Here is a 17,580-nt window from a genome sequence, read left to right as displayed (position 1 = left end):
CCGAGACATAAGCCAATAGGCAGTTTGTCAACAAGTGGCCACGAAAGCCTTAACAATTTTGTAACGAATTTTTGCTAAACGCCGGCCGCTGTGGCCGCTCGGTTCTAGGAGCTTCAGTCTGGAACCGCTCTGCTGCTGCGGTCGCAGGTTCGAATCCTGCCTCGGGCATGGATGTGTGTGATGTCCTTAGGTTAGTTAGGTTTAAGTAGTTCTAAGTTCTAGGGGACTGATGACCTCAGATGTTAAGTCCCATAGCGCCTTGAGCCATTTGAACCTTCTTGCTAAACTCCTGAAGACCGAATTGATTTTATACCTCTTTAACAGCCAACTAATCTTTTCTGTTTCTGAGCTATAGAACGGAAACACTTCAATCTTCTGGGAGTCCTCCTCGGAGTTCATATTGGTTCAAATGCCTCTAAGCACTCTGGGACTTAACATCTGTGGTCATCAGTCCCCTAGACTTAGAACTACTTAAACCTAACTAACCTAAGGACATCACACACATCCATGCCCTCGGTAGGAATCGTACCTGCGACCGTAGCGGTACGTGTTTTCAGAAAGACGTGCAACGATACCAACGGTCAGCGGTAACTACTGATGCTAGCAGTCCAGCAGAGGGCCAGTGCACAGCCTGTTATACCACTCGTCTCCACAGGGGTTTTGTTGCACACCGTTTCTTTATGCCCTTACGTACACGATTAACGATTATTAATTTCGCCTATGAGGTCAGTCAGTGAAATACTGATATATAAGAGCAAACTGAGCAATGAAATCGGTAATTATATCGTTACTTTATCATAGAAAATTGCTTTACTATCAACGATGGTCTTACACACAATGGTCAAATAGAATCTAAAATAGTTTTAGCTGGCAATAAACACATCACTGCAAATTCCTGGAGCGACTTTGTATCAGTTCTGGACGTCTGGGATGTCGCATTGTCCTGCTGGATTAGCCCAAGTCCGTCGGAAAGCACAATGGACATGAATTGATCCAGGTGATCAGACAAGATGCTTACGTATGTATCACCTGTCGGAGTCGTGTCAGGGGTCCCATATCACGCCAACTGCACACGCCCTTCACTAGTACAGAGCCTGCACCAGCTTGAACAGTCCCCTGCTGACATGCAGGGACCATGGATTTATAAGGTTGTCTCCATGTCCGCTCGATACAATTTGAAACGACCAGGCAACGTGTTTCCAATCATCAACAGTCCATTGTTGGTGTTGACAGGCCCAGTCGAGTCGTGCAATCATCAAGGGAACACGAGTGGGCCTTCGGCTCCGAAAGCCCATATCGATGATGTTTCGTTGAATGGTTCGCACGCTGACACTTGATGATGGTCCAGCATTGAAATCTGCAGCAATTTGCGGAAGTGTTGCACTTCTGTCGCATTGAACGATTCTCGACAGTCGTCGTTGGTTCCGTTCTTGCAGGATCTTTTTCCGGCCGCAGTGACGTCGGAGATTTGATGTTTTAACGGATTCCTGATATTCATGATACACTCGAGGAATGGTCGTACGGGAAAATCCCCACTTCGTCGCTACCTCGGAGATACTGTGTCCCATCGCTGGTGCGCCGAGTATAACACTATGTTTAAACTCATTTAAATCTCGATAACCTGGCATTGTAGCAGCAGTAACCGAGCTAATAACTGCAGCAGACTATTGTTTTATATATGCGTTGCCGACCGCAGCGCCGTATTCTGCCTGTTTACATATCTCTGTATTTGAATACCCATGCCTATACCAGTTTCTTTGGCGCTTCAGTGTACCTCAGAAATAAAACACGTGGGGCCCCAGGCCGTTCGAGCCCACCTTACCCACACGGATCCCAAGATACAAAAGACCACGATCTCTGTCTTGCGTCTCTGTCCTGCGTTGTGTCACGTGACACACTTCTCTAGTCAAATTTACATCCATATAGCTGACCGTCTTTCTGTTACAAACACTTTTTACAATATACAAATACTTAAACCAAATACATTACACAGTTCTGGCACACTTATTCTGTCACATACTATTATATTTTCTTATTACAATTATTTTAATTTTAATATATTGCACGAACCGCAATAACAATCGCTCATCAAAACAACTACTTAATTCTTTCTTGCCCATTTTGCATTATGTTATTCAAATCCTTCTACAATTACTAATACATACAATTATTATTGAATGAGTAGAGACAGTGAAATATCGGTACAAATTACCCATGCAGGCTCATAGCTTTATGTACTTGTGAATGGCTCTTGTTTAGATACACAGTTTCACCTGTTATGTTACAGATGGCTTGCAAAATCTGGCGACTGTTGTAGCCATTTTCCTTGAAGATTTTCCGGAAGTGGTCAGTTACGGGACAAAAGAAACGACTGAAATTAAACGTTTGAAATTAAAACTTGTGACAACACCTTCAATAAAGACGACAGCCTGCAGCTAAACGCGGCTTGGGACGCGGCCATCGGAAGGCTGAAACGTGCGCGGCGGGTGCACAACGAACACATTAACTTATATGGCGCTGGAGCGAACACCAATGACTTCATTGGAGGCAGCGCTGCTGTATAGGAACGGTAGCAGCAACCAACGGACAGTCATCACTTAACAATGGCCGAGGAGTACTCGGTCGAAATCTCGTAAATTTTACACCACTTAACGTGACTGGAAGCTCGAGAGAACTTTCTCCTATTAGGTTTTTTATCCTATTTATCACGATTTTCCGTCCAATAGTACCAACTGTGTTTTAAAACTTTATGTTGAAAATTACACAGACGATGGAGATGCTAAACTGAGTGTCTTGAGGGTAAGAAGCCAGTGAACTGAAATGAATATTTCAGGCAGCACAAGGTCTCGAACAGATAATGAGTATGCAGTGCGTGTTTTCAATCTGTTTATGTTTCTGCATCAAAAATGGTGGCATGTACTTGAGAAACAAGCCGCACTCACCCATAATGTGTGCTCAGTGCGGAGTTTTCGCATATGGTTCCACGAAGTCCTTCTTGTATGAACCTACAACAGAATATGGAGAAGCAACAGTTGGTTGGGTTTCAGTTACCAACTGTACACAGTACAACAAACAGCAGGGAATTTGGGAGGGTGTAGCGAAACTTTATGTGCTGCAATTTGAGCGTTGATATTGGATTTCAGTAGTATGAACTGTTGTTGGGGGTGTGCGTTGTTGCTATAACGAGTGAGTTGTAAAAAAAAAAAAAATTGTATCCATTTCCACCCATTAGTTCCCGATCTCAAAGTTTTCAGTTGAGAACCCGCAACCATCTGAATGTTTTTGACCCTAAATATTTGAAACACCATCTACAGCTGAGTCCGTGTGGTTGTTGAGAAGTGTATACTGGTGGTTTTATAAAACGAGCTCTTAGAATATGTTGTCGCTTCGTAGGTAAGTACACTACGCAACACAATTAAAGCGTTATCTTTTCTGAACCCTGTAATTATCTCCCACTGCGACGGAGAAGATTAAAATTTGACTCGAAGGTGCCTACAATTTCCCTCTATAATGGTGCAAAAGCGTGGCACCCTGTCACTTCACTCACGGTCTCGACAACGCTTCAGGCAGGAAGAAAAAGACCAGAGCTCAGTATCGACGTCGAAAGGCCTCGGGTGGGGGGTGGGGGGGATTGGCGCCTCGATCAAACTACTCTTTCCCTTGGAGAGTTGATTCCCATACATTTTGCCGTCGGAAACGACATTCCGAGTGCGATGAGCAACAGAACGATGGTCTTGGCAACCTTTGATACTGCCGATACTCCCTGGACAATTCAGCCCATCTCTAAGGATATCGTGGGCCTGCAAATTAACTGAACGTGATCGTATCCCTTTGAAGAGTAACTGTACTGCAATTCGTGTTCTGGTATACAAGGTCGAATCAGCGCGGACCATTCAAAACCATTCGACGAAATCTGAATGTCATCCAAAGCATGGAAGTGTGTTTATGATTTTTCAGCCCTTCTGTTTCGTGCCCTCTCGTGGCGTGATCAATAGGGGATGCGACATTGACACATGCGTGAATACAACAGTAAAAGGGTCCGCTCTAAGTCCCCCCCCCCCTCACTACTTTGGTAACACCTTCGCTGTCACCCGCGCACCCTTCAAAATGGTTTAAATGGCACTAAGCACTATGGGACTTAACATCTGACGTCATCAGTCCCCTAAACTTAGAACTACGTAAACCTAACCAACCTAAGGACATCAAACACATCCGTGCCCGAGGCAGGATTCGAACCTGTGACCGTAGCAGCAGCGCGGTTCCGGACTGAAGCGCCTAGAACCGCTCGGTCACAGCGGCCGGCCGCGCACCCTTGGTGGACATTTTAGCAATATACCTGTACCGAGACAGCCAGTCACTGATTATACTAAGAAGCAGTGTGACCGGCAAACATTTCAACACCCCTGAGCTTAGCGGCGCTGTGGCCGCATGTGATACGTAAGGGGTGTCGAAAGGGATGCTGGTCGCGCCGGCGTGTAGTAATCAGTGACTGGCTGTCCCTGTAGAGGTATTTTTAAAGTGCTCAGCAAAAGTGGAAGAGTGGCAGCGAGGGGACCTTTGCTGTTTTATTCATGCATATGTCAATATCACACACCCCCTCCCCTCTTCTCTCCCGCCCCCCCCCCCAACCCTGATTGCGCCTTAGGAGGCCTTAAAAAGCATAAAAACCCTTTGCACCTTCGAATGATGTTCGAATTGTGTCGAATGGTTATGAACGGTCCCTAGTGGGTCCATTCTGTGTACCAGAGAAAAAATTGCGGTCGCGGTACACTCTAAATGGGTGCGGTCACTGTCAGTGGGGTTGCAGGCCCACGATGTCCTTAGAGAAGGGCTGAATGGTCCGTGGGGTCTCAGCAGTGTCGAAGGTTGTCAAGAACGTCGTCCGGTTTCTCAGTGGACTGCGGGCTGTCGTTTTCGACCACGAAATGTGTGGAAATCAACTCCCCATGGGTAGGTGTGCTTTCATTGAAACCCTTTATGCTACTCCCTGAGACCTTTTCTTATCGATATCGAGCGGCTCTGTGTCTGAAACGTTTCCGTCGTCCACCCACAAGAAAAACTCGTGATTTCAACACTGAGCGACGCGGTTCTGACCCCTATCCCAGAGGCGTCAAAAGAAAGGCAAAGTGTCGGTAAGACGGGGCGTGGCGACCTTCCCATCTTGTAGTACTCTGCAGTGACGTTTACAGAATTTTGGGGAAATTTGCTGCCAATGTGACATCATTAACCCACCTTACGCCTCACATGAACTTCCGAACTCTGGATTCTTCTTTTTCCCATTCGCTGTTTGAAACGTTGCCGATCCCGAGGGTGCCGTCGCATGACGCCAAGATTTTGTACAATTTCAGAGGAGTGTTGTAGGCACCTTTGAGCCAAATTTCAAATTTCTGTGTCGCAATGAGGGGCAAGTGCGGAATTTAGAAAAAGGGGTTTCTAACTGTGTTGTGTAGTTATTACGGGTTGAATAAAAAAGATTTATACTATTTCACAGGACTATATCTTCTGAGAGAGCGAAGGCCTGGGTGACTAGAGAGACCATTCTAACTTACGCATCGAAACTAGATGTTTATCTTCACGTCAGTTGGGGTATTTTTGTTGCAGCTACAGTTGCAGCACAAGAATATTGAAACATCACAAACACAACACATTACTATATCCAGTATGGTTTGGGAAAACCGTTGCCATTCCAAACAGCTTCCATTCACCTCGAAATGGAAAAGTACAGGTCCTATATGATTTTCAGTATATAGTGGCAAGTTAAGGTAATGATGGTGGAGTGGATAGCGATCAGGCACTCTTCTCTCCAAAGTAGACCACAAAGGCTCAGCAGTATAATGATCTGGTGACTGTGGTGGACACGTAAGCTGCGTTAGTTCCCCCTCGTGCTCACAAAAACAGTCTGGTCGATGCCAGCTGTGTGAGCAGGTGCCTTGTCGTCTTGGACAACAGCTTCATCGTTGGGGAACAAACATTGTGCGATGGGGTGGACCGTATCAGCCAAAATGGTCACATAAGCCTTGGCAGTAATGTGATCTGGCACAGTAGCCACGGGCGGCTATCAAATACCGAGATGTGGTTGCCCAAATCATTACCCTATTGGGACGAAAACTCGGCCAGAAGTTGGAAACAGTGTCCAACAAGACTCATCCGACTAAATGACATTTTTCCACTGCTCCACAGTCTAGGTTTTGTGACTCTGGCACCACATTTTCCTGCTACGGTCATTTGTATCGCTAATGAGTGGTTTGGAAATTCCAGTTCGCTCTGCAATTCCTGCGTATGGAGCTCTGTTCACGTTGTTTTGGTGCTGACAAGGTCCGCCAAGTGCCACATTTTGTTCTGGAGTGACTTTTGCACATGTCATCTTACTTTTCGTCACAGTCCTCTTCAATGACCGTCTGTCACGAAGACTCAAGACACACTTTCGTCTGCGTTGTGATTTAGTGGATGATATTCTTCCGATTTCCTAGTATGCAGTATATATCCTCGATTCGGTGCCTCTTGAACCATTCCACTTCGACTGCTCCCGAAAGCACTCACCACACGAGTACCGGCAATTTTCCTATGATCGAAAACACTTAGCACTCAGAACTACACAAACACTGTTCCGACAACGACTAACACTTGCAATATATTGAGGATATCGCCGTTCTTAGTTAGATACAACCAAGCGCAACCTGCAGGCTTGGCTAGAATCCGGATTTATGCTCAGCCACTCATTCCTCGCAGTGTTTCCATGTTTTTGTTCAACTCCTGTAGTTCGCTAGTTCATTACCCAGTGTACGTGTTGTCGACGGCGTTAGCACAACAACAAAAGACGTTCTGTGATCCCTATCTCAACAAGTTGAATCAGTTGTAATTGCGTAGTATTATTTTCGTCGAGAATGCGGTACTGCGCCTCCTAAAGCATTCGTGAATGGCATCGTAGCTCAAGACAGTAGTTGTTGATGTAAGGGGAAATCCAGAAGTTATACATGTGTGCGTGTTTCGCGTCGACGTTTATGCTTCAAATCGATCCAACAAACAAGCCCTTCATGACGGTGATAAACTTTTTTTTGGTACGAAAAAGCATATTGTACTAGGCTGTTTAGGTTTTATGTTGGTAACGCCACGTAGCGCTCTGTATGAAAATCACTGACTGTGCTGTGTGCAGTCTGTGGCTGGTTGGCAATGTTGGAATATTCGCTGTTGTAGTGTTGGGCAGTTGGATGGGAACAACGCGTAGCGTTGCGCAGTTGGAGGTGAGCCGCCAGCAATAGTGGATGTGGGGAGAGAGATGCCAAAGTTTTCAGCGGACGATCTGGACGTGAGTCCATCAGAAAAAGGAAATTTGTTTAATTGGATGTCACAAATCTTTCATTGGCTAACTACGCCCATCATTAGTTAGTGCCTTCAGTAGTTAGAATCTTTTATTTAGCTGGCAGTATTGGGGCTCGCTGTATTGCAGTAGTTCGAGTAACGAAGATTTTTGTGAGGTAAGTGATTCATGAAAGGTATAGGTTATTGTTAGTCAGGGCCATTCTTTTGTAGGGATTTTTGAAAGTCCGATGGCGTTGCGCTAAAAATATTGTGTGTCAGTTTAGTGATGATCAGAATAAGTAAATAGAAAACTGTTTGAGTATGTTGAGTTTTGCTCGGCTGTTTGAAAATCAAATAACGTAGAAGTTTACCAGCACAGCCATTTATAATTTTTCAAAGGGGATATTTCAATATGAATAATTAGCTTATTGACACGACGAACGGTCAATAAGTATTGCAACATATTTATTTCTGAAAGCAGGTTGGTTTTATTCAGAATTGCAAGACAGCATATTATTCCCCACTCTTTTGCTAAAAAAAAAACCCTACTTTTCAACATATTCTCCATTCAATGCGACGGCCTTACGCCACCTTACTGGGAAGGCCCGCGTGGTACTTCTCTTCTGGTCGACGCCGGAGCCAACGTCTTTCTGCATCAACAACTTCCCCATCATCCACGTGCTGCTTCCCGCGAAGTGCACCCTTCGTTGGGCCAAACAAATGGAAGTCGGAAGGTGCGAGATCCGGTCGGTAGGGTGGCTGAGGAAGAAGAGCCCACTGAAGTATTGTGAACCCCTCTCGGATGGGCAGACTTGTGTGAGGCCTTGCGCTGTCATGAGGAAGGAAAAGTTTGTTTGCATTTTTGTGGCGACGAGCACACAAAAGTCGTTTCTTCAGTTTCCTAAGGGCAGCACAATACACTTCCGAGTTGATCGTCGCACCTTGAGGGAGGAAATAAAACAAATAACCCATTCACAGTCCCAGAAGGCAGTCTCCATGACTTTACCTAATGAGCGTGCGGCTTTGAACATTTCCTTCGAAGGAGAGATGGTGTGGCGTCACTCCATGGATTGCCTTTTAGTTTCCGTTTCGAAGTGATGAACTCATATTTCAGCGTCTGTGACGATATTCGATCCAACTGGTGGACAAGTGTGTCGGCACTACCGACAGAGACGTCCAGTTGTACAGCGAAGTGTTTGGCTGTGATCCATCGAACACCTCGAGGCAGAATATCCGCACGTGCGAACATGAAGGAGCCACAACTGTATGCGGCTGGCTGGCACGCGGGAGATTGTAAGGTTTGCGAAACCTTGTTGCGACGGTGACAGACGCCTGGTCCAACGGCTCGCCGCGCTTTTGTTCACTGCCAGGTCCCCGTAGACAGCCTGGAAGCGCCTATGAGCATCTGAGATGCTCTGGTTTTGCGCCAAAAGTGATTCACTGACAGCTCTGTGCTTGGAACGCACCTCAGTTACGGACTGCATGTTGAAGGCTACGAATAGCGCCTCCACCAGTTGTAGTTCATGAAATTACAGGGGCAGAAGCATGAACATTCCACGCTGACCCACAACCAATTTCACATTTTTTCAACCGAAATTAGTGGACAAAAAAATTGTTGCATTACTTATTTAACGCCCCTTGTATAATGTGTAAGACAAAGCTTAATTGTGTCTGACAAACAGATTTTATATTAAATATTGATGAAAATCATTGTCCAATGTGTGATCGTCCTTTGCTCAGTAATAATATTAACAGTACCAAGAAATTTCCATTCACAATATTCCGTAGTCAAAAGTTTCGAAGAAATTAGTCACGTGTTATACTCTACCCATACTTAAATCTCACGCATTATAAGGAGCTCTTCTTAAGTCTCTCTACCAGTAGTAGAACTTAAGTTCTTGAATGTAGGTCATACATACTTTTGTACAATGGATGGTTTCAAATTTAATTCCCTACGATTTTTTACAACCTGTAAACTGTTCTCGACCCTTAGGTTGGTGTGAACATCCCATTTCGTTGCCATTTATCGTCTTGCTGGAGGTGATCCACCCTTGCCATTCCCCGACCTTTGATAAGGACCTGTACAGTCGCTCATAGGGCAACCTGCTTCTTAACATGGTCTCCAAATCATGGTCAACCTTGGTTTCCCACATTAACAAATTACTGCCAGAGGGGAAATAAGCTAAGAGAGAGTGAAAAAATGCGAGGACCGACTGGGGATCGAACCTGTGGCCTTTGGACTGGAAGCCTCGTAATCCAATCACTGAACCACATCGTACACACTTATTTCCTTATAAATTCCATTGCCTTATGTTAACTGAATGTAAAACTTCTTTTGCTTGTTCAGGTATGCACTGTGATAATTAACACTTACTATATTTATTTCATTTCTGTTTTTGTTTGTTATTGTACGCTTTTTACTTTAAGACTGGTAACAACTTAGTTAATTAGAGAGTTAGTAGTCGAAATCTGTTCACAGTGTCGTCTGTAAAATATCAGAAAACGGCTTCTTTTCTGTATCATGACAAAACTACATGTTTAGTGTTGTAAAAATAGGGAGTACTGTAGCTCAAGAAACTTAGAATTACACTATTGTAATGTACTACTCTCACTTACTTTTCTGTATTTATATTTACTTATGGCAGAATTTGTTGACGTTATATATTTACATTTCTTTTTCTTTCTTCAGGTATGGGATTCAAGCCTGCCTTCTAAAAGTATGTAATATCAGTACATTCAAACTTTGTTCTTATTATTGAGAATGTGGCCTAAATTGTACATCAGAATCTTTGTAATATTAGTTATGTGAGATATAGTGCAAAATACACTTTCAGTGTACATGTCATATAATCAGTTTACATTAAAAGTCAACTTCTGTTGTTACTGTGTCATTCTTGCCGAATTTTTGGATATGTCGTTTCGATCTTCTTGCTGAGGTCTTCTTCTACGTACTGCTCATAGTAAGCACCAGGATTCCAGAAGAAAGTCTCAGTGAAAGGTTGAACATTGGATCTGAAGATTCTGCAGGAATGATGTGATAATACTACACAAGAACATTCAACATGTTTACCATCACCACAAAAGTTTATGTTCTATACAATTTTCCCTATAAGTTGTACAAAATAACAAAATACTATGAAAGGAACGAGAATTTCAGCAATTATTAAATAAAAGCTTTAATGGGGTCACTAGTGTCGTGTTTAAAAAAGAATAATACATATTTACATGCGACTTTTGGCCAAGGAGTTACTATGATCGTCACTAGAGGAAGATAAAAACACATACTTCTCCCATCCGTGGACGATTTGATGGATTTCCTGATTGGGTAACTCCATTATTTGGCTTCAAGGGAACTGATCCACTTCTCCTTTCACTTGAATGCCGTCCCACTAATGCCTACTATTGACATTATTCTCTATATGAGGTAAGATTAAGAAGTCACAGGGAACAGTTTAGTTAGTTATTTGTCCCAGATAGGGGTTGGAGCGGTTTCCAGTGCACTGACCTATGGCCCTTACGTAAACAAACACCACCTGAAACTTAGAAGGTCACGCCCACCTCTCTCCCATCTCTGAGTAGCTTATTTGGGCTCTTCCTAACATAAGGAATGACATCAGTCTCACATTTATGCAGGCGTAATTTATGAGCTTAATGTAAACAAACTGTCCATCAACGCTTTGATTGTTTATTTATATAAGCTTCATATGCTTACCCCTCCAACCTCTTTCAAATTTCCACCGCTCTCCTCGGCTTCCCCTCTTCTCCATTCCACCAGGCCTGGATTACTATGATTTATGATCCAAAAATGATGGCAGACACGTCGACATTACAGTGGATGTGAAAAATTCAAATATGTGTTATCCTATAATTTATGATCCAGTATGTTATTCCAGTTATTATATAGTATAATGTATGACACAAAATGTTATTCCATTTATCTTAGTTAACATAATTTATGACTGCTTATCAAAATATTGTTGCCTCTACATTTATTTCACTCTTATTTTAATTAGTGTAATTATGACCCAAAATTGACACCAGTCAATTTGACACTGCAGTAGTTGCACGATATAACATACGTTACCAGTACAACGTTATTTACAATTTTGGAGTAATTTGTTGCAGTTTAGCAGATTCTCCCCCAGTACTCCAAGTATCCCCTTTTCAAGATCGTCATCCAGAGACACTTAAAATACAAGGCTTTAAATGTTTAACAATTATGTCACGGTATAATATAAACAAATGCACAGTATCCCATAGTAGTTTGTTACACTTTAGGTAATATGTTACAGTTTTAAGGAAGTTTTCTCCCAGTATTCCAAATACACGGTTTTCTAGATCTTCATTCAAACACACATATAAATACAAGACTTTTATTTTTTAACTGCCATATGATAGGATACAATGAACAGGAATGTTTATTTGACGATGCAAACACCACCCAGGTAGGATCACCACCAGCTGCATGTCATTTCGCATGCTGTCCTGAAGCACCACTACCACTACCATAGTGTGAATGGGCTGCCACAACATCTTGGCAACTGATGAGAGGTGGAATGGTTTCTGCACCACGCCCTAAGGAGGCTGCAGTTATAGTTGATAACAAACAACCATGTGAGATTTCTTATATCTTATACCTTGTAGATATTAAGAACTAATCAAAATGTGTAAATTATAACATCGCATGAGCCATATGGAGTCCCCAAATGCTCTATACGAAGATGCTTTCGATAAGCAGTTGCGTAACATAAATTTTGTGCACTACGTTGAGAATATATCCTCTCATCAATACCACATTGTATATTAATTTCCCTCATATGAGGTTTGTAATAATAATACATTACTTGGTTTGTTTCATGTCCTAACTAACATCTGCATATAGACAGAAATGGGGTAATAACCCTGAACAATAGATGTGGAAAGGGAGCCAAAGACACTGAATCTCTTAGAAAATGTACCATAAAATCTATAGCTAAAGAGATAGCCTACAGGATGCCTGTCAGTGCTGTTTTAGAGTATTGCTGTATGGTATGATGTCTCTTTAGAGAGAAGGACATTGAGTTACTCCTCCACCTCCAGCTAACACAGATTCTCTTCATTACATGCTCCTTAGAGCTTGTCTCAGACAATACTATCGTCTTTACTGAAAATCAGTTGCCCAACACCTGCATACCATTTTACGATATATTACGAGGATTGTCCAGAAACTAAGTTCCGATGGGTCGCGAAGTGGAAACCATAGTGAAAACCAGAAACGTTTTATTTGCAACAGTTAGGTACACCTTCCATCTACTTCTCTACATAGTCGCCGTTCCAACTTCGAGTGTTGTCGTAGTATTGTATCAACTTTTCAATATCCTCGTCATAGAAAGCGGCCGCCTGTGCTTTCAGCCAGTTATCTGCACTGGTCTGCAGCTCGTTGTCTGTGGAAACTTTTGTCTTCATAGCCAGCGGATCTTGTGAGCAGAGATGAGACTGAGCCAATTACGGACTGTATTGTGGGTGATCAAACACTTCTCATCGGAAACGCTGCAGGAGCGTCTTCATTGGTCCTGCAGCGTGCGGCCGAGAATTGGCATGAAGAAGGAACTGCTCGGTAGTTGTGTTACGTGGGCTGCATGACACAGGCGAAATCTCTAACCAGACACTCATATTTGGCGGGAGACGCTATACCCTACGCATCTTTACGTGCTCACTGTTCACTCAAAACTGAAAAGAGCGACGCGACGCGCTCGACGGGCATACAAGAGACACTGCCCAACACATCTGTGCAAAGCTTTACCGGAATTTCCCATTGGTTTCCATTTCGCGACCTATCGGAACTTAACGTTTTGGACAACCCTCGTACCTAAAACATACTCTTCCCAATTTTGGCAACAGTAATCCTGTCCATTATACACAATGCCTCTCACACAGTGACTGCTACTGGGATCTGTTTAGCATTTTGCACCATCTAAATGACATCTTGACAAAACACACTCTTTGTTGTATGTTGTCTAAATCTTATATCAATTAGACATGATTAGGAAGCCAGACTGCAGAGGAATCCTTAAGAACCGGTCAAACAACTGTTTTCTAAGCCGCTTCTTTTGAAGACAATATTTTCATCAGCTTGGAACTAGCTTTTCCTACTATTTCTCTGATGTGGTCGCTACATTTTAGGTCAGGCTAGACGGCTACTCCTGGCTATATTACGGTTGCTGCTGTCTCCTAGACCCTACCCTGAACCTGACACAGGTGAACTCATTTCTTAACCACATCCACATATAGTGCAGATGTATCCACCCCCAAGCTGTACCTAGACCAAACGCTGGTGGATCCACCTCCAGACGTTACCACAGATCTGATGCTGGCGAATCCAACTCTGCACATAACTTTACCGTATCCATCTCCAAACACTGTGTTTAGGTGACGCTGGTGGATCCAACTTTGGACGCTACCCATAACCAATACCATAGCCTGGGGGCCTATGTGACAAATCAACCCATACACAGAATAACGTAGCGGCACTCAGCTGTAGGGTGTCGAGTGGTTGCCTGCAGGAATGTAGGAATTCGCCATAGGTTGTCTCTGTACATGTACATTTCTTAAGCGCTCAACAAAAGTGAGTAAGTGGTACCAAATGTTTTGCTGAACAGGGGTCTTAGAGAGACCCATTGCAGCTTTATTCACGCATGTGTTAATGTAATAGCTCCACCCTCCCCACCCCCAAGATAACACCACAGGAGGACGTACAACAGAAGAACTGAAAAAGCATAAATAAATCAAATTTAGCTTATGTCGAATGGTTTTGAGCAGTTCCCATAGGTTTCACCTCGTATACAAGAGTAGAAATTGTGGTCATGCTACAATACAAAGGGGTGAGATCACTTTCAGTGGGGCTGCAGCCCTACAATAACATTAGAGTAGGAGTGAATCGGTGGGGGGGGGGGGGGGGGGGGGAGGATCAACAGTGTCAAAGGTTGTCAAGAACACTGTCCTGTGGCAGAATGTCTGGATGCGAATGAACGCCCCAACGGAAGGGAAGGTTTCAGTGACACGCTTTATGTACCCCCCCTGAGCCCTTTTCGTGTCATTTCTGGGAAGCGATGTGTCTGTCGCCCACCATATGGCCCGACAACCATGGCTGATGGCCGGGGGTGCCATTTCTTTTCATAGCAGGACCCTTTTGGTTGTCATCCGCTGTACCCTTACAGCACAGCGGTAGGTCTACGATGTTCTACGCCTCCTTTTGTTGCCCTTCATGGCGAGCCATCCTGGGCTTACATTTCGATAATTTAGTGCCCGTCAGCACACGGCGAGAGTTTCCACAGTTTTTCTTCGTGCTTGCCAAACCGTAACTTGGCCATCAAGATAGCCGGATATCTCCCCAACTGAGAACGCTTCGACCATTATGGGTAGCACCCTGCAACCAGCTCGAAAGTTTGAAGATCCCACACGCCAACTGGACAGAATTCGGCGAGATATCCCTCAGGAAGACATCCAACAACTCTACCAGTCAATGCCAAGCCGAATAAACTGCTTGCATAAGGGCCAGAGATGGACCAATGTGTGCCGGCCGGTGTGACCGAGCGGTTCTAGGCGCTTCAGTCTGGAACCGCGCGAACGCTACGGTCGCAGGTTCGATCCTGCCTCGGGCATGGATGTGTGTGATGTCCTTATTTTAGTTAGGTTTAAGTAGTTCTAAGTTCCAGGGGACTGATGACATCAGATGTTAAGTCCCATAGTGCTCAGAGCCATTTGAGCCATTTGGACCAATGTGTTACTGAGTTGTTCAATTTGTGAAATTCTTTCTCTTGAATAAGTCATTCATATTTTTTCTGAAATTGTTTTCATTTGTTAGTCTGTACATACGCCTCACATCTACCAATTTTCCTCCCTTTCGGGTAATTTCTTCCCGTTGTATCACTCTATAGCAGATGTTTTACGCTGAAGCGCCAAAGAAACTGGTATAGGCATATGTATTCAAATACAGAGATATGTAAACAGGCAGAATACGGCGCTGCGATCGGCAACGCCTGTGTAAGACAAGTATCCGGAGCAGTTGTTAGATCGGTTACTGCTGCTACAATGGCAGTTTATCAAGATATAAATGAGTTTGAACGTGGTGTTATAGTCGGCGCACGAGTGATGGACACAGCATCTCTGAGTTCCGTATGACCATTTCACTAGCGTACCGTGAATATCAGAAATCCGGTAAAACATCAAATCTCCGACGTTGCTGGCCGGAAAAAGATCCTGCAAGAACAGGACCAACGACGATTGAAGAGAATCGTTCAACGTAACAGGAATGCAACCCTTCCGCAAATTGCTGCAGATTTCAATGCTGGGCCATCAACAAGTGTCAGCTTCCGAATCATTCACCGAAACATCATCGATATGTGCTTTCGGAGCCATAGGCCCACTCGTGTACCCTTGATGACTGCCTGGACCCGTCAACACCGATATTGGACTGCTGATGACTGGAAACGTTTCTGTGAACATAATGGTGACTGTGATGTAGTGAACTGACTATTGCCTGCAACTACAGTGCTAAAACTATTTTAAATTCGATTAGACCATTGTGTATGAGACCATCGTAGGCTCTTATGTGTAACTGTATGCTACATAGTCCATAAAACAGATCAGTAACCCAAAAACTCCACATAGCATGCCTGCACCCATAACATCCGAGTAACTACACCACCAAGCACTCTTAAGGATTTAGGGGGACGCTGTATAAGGTGAATAGAACTGGGAAGCTGGAACAGACTGCTGACTAACCTCTCAAGCACAGAAGAACAAAATTTAGGCGAAGCATTTCCGAGTTTGTCCCCGAACATGTTGTCCCTCCATTCACACTCCTAGCACCACATATTAAACAGGGTGAGGTGATCGTGACTCTGACAGTTGCCTGGATGAGGCGTAATGATTGTCTCACACTGAAAAGACACCGAGTCTGGTACTGCAATAACTACATGCCATTAAATTTACGTCTGAAGAAGGTGTTTAGGAGAAGTAGAGTAGTAGCTTCCGACACAAGACACGCAGATTCATTGTCATAATACAATACACGAAATACAGATCTGTAATCGTGGATCACAGTCATCAGAAACGTCACAGATTGATTGAGAGTTTGCAGTATGTATCGCTTTAGGACGTTGTTTTCCACAATACCGTCAAATATAGATATTACCTAATTATGAATGGTCCCATAAAAAGTTTTATTCCGCAGGTCTTAAGAGAAAGAGAGAATGTGTCAAACGGACTGAAACTGTTCCCTATTAAATATATTGCTCCTTTAAGTGCAGTTAACATGTTATGTGTACAGGAAAAAACTGCAAATACAGGAAAGAAAGAGAACTGGGGTATACGGCGAAACCAACTACCATAACAGAAGTATATAAACTTTGCATGGGGGCTTAATTAAATATGATTCGAAATACTTTTGGTTTTTTAGTAGCTGTATGTCCGATTACGCTGTGTCTCGTAATCGGTTGGCCCTGACTAGTATTATTACGCTATCTGACTGCAAAGAACAATAACAAAGAATGGAATGAAAATTTTCGTTAACACAATTAATTAATTAAGTCCCCAGCAACTACGAAACCTACGAAACCAAAGCATAAGTATAACTGTTCTGTATGTGGAAGTATGACTCAACGCACATCTGGCACGGTTCTTCTTCAACAAGACAAGAATTTTTAAATACCAATTTTACTGACGTGATAAAAGAAAATTACAAATACTATAATTGCGTAAGGAAAGCAGAATTGAACTCTAATACAAGAACACACGCCAGATGCTTTGTTGACTGAACCTGTAATGACGCATTATTTAGGATACTGAAATTAAAAACAAACTGAGTTAGTTACCTCATTTATATTGATGAAAATCATTCTAATCCTTACATTATATCTCAATCAGAACTCTCCAATATCACATCTCAGCGAGCACTGCCTAATAGCACATCTCAACAAACACTCTCTGCTACAACATCTCAGTACAGACTACCACGAGACCTCGACAGGCACTCACCACTACGAGCTCTCGACAAGCACTGTGGAGGCGGCTTAATAATACTCTTTGGCGCAATCTCTGGCGCAGTGGCTCAGTGTAGCCACCATTCATATGCCCCTCCTCCACAGGCCAGAATTTGATGGTATTTTTGCCAGCATTGGTGGTGAAAATACCACCAAATTCGTCCAGAAAAATACAGACAAAAATAAAAGATAATATTAATACCTAAATATCACATAATTAGTTAAAATTTTGGCTTTGCACTGACCTTTCAATAACCTA

General features: G+C 43.4%; 1 protein-coding gene across 3 annotated transcripts in view; it reads left to right on the top strand.

The window, feature by feature from the left end:
• Positions 1-17,580, top strand: part of LOC124595642 — a 212,817-nt gene that overhangs the window by 157,867 nt on the left and 37,370 nt on the right. The window contains exon 5 of one of the 3 annotated variants that reach the window (XM_047134475.1): positions 9,989-10,016. The exons of 1 other annotated variant lie outside the window; for it this stretch is intronic. In XM_047134475.1, the coding sequence (XP_046990431.1) occupies positions 9,989-10,014 (26 nt within the window). In that variant the 3' untranslated portion in view covers positions 10,015-10,016. Of the gene's footprint in view, positions 1-9,988; positions 10,445-17,580 lie in introns of those variants that run through there. One more of the 3 variants, XM_047134474.1, reaches the window with a different exon arrangement.

This window comes from Schistocerca americana, chromosome 2 (assembly GCF_021461395.2).
Source record: "Schistocerca americana isolate TAMUIC-IGC-003095 chromosome 2, iqSchAmer2.1, whole genome shotgun sequence".
Lineage (NCBI taxonomy): Eukaryota > Metazoa > Arthropoda > Insecta > Orthoptera > Acrididae > Schistocerca > Schistocerca americana.
Note: the sequence above shows the minus strand (reverse complement) of the source record. Positions and strands in the feature narration are given on the sequence as shown.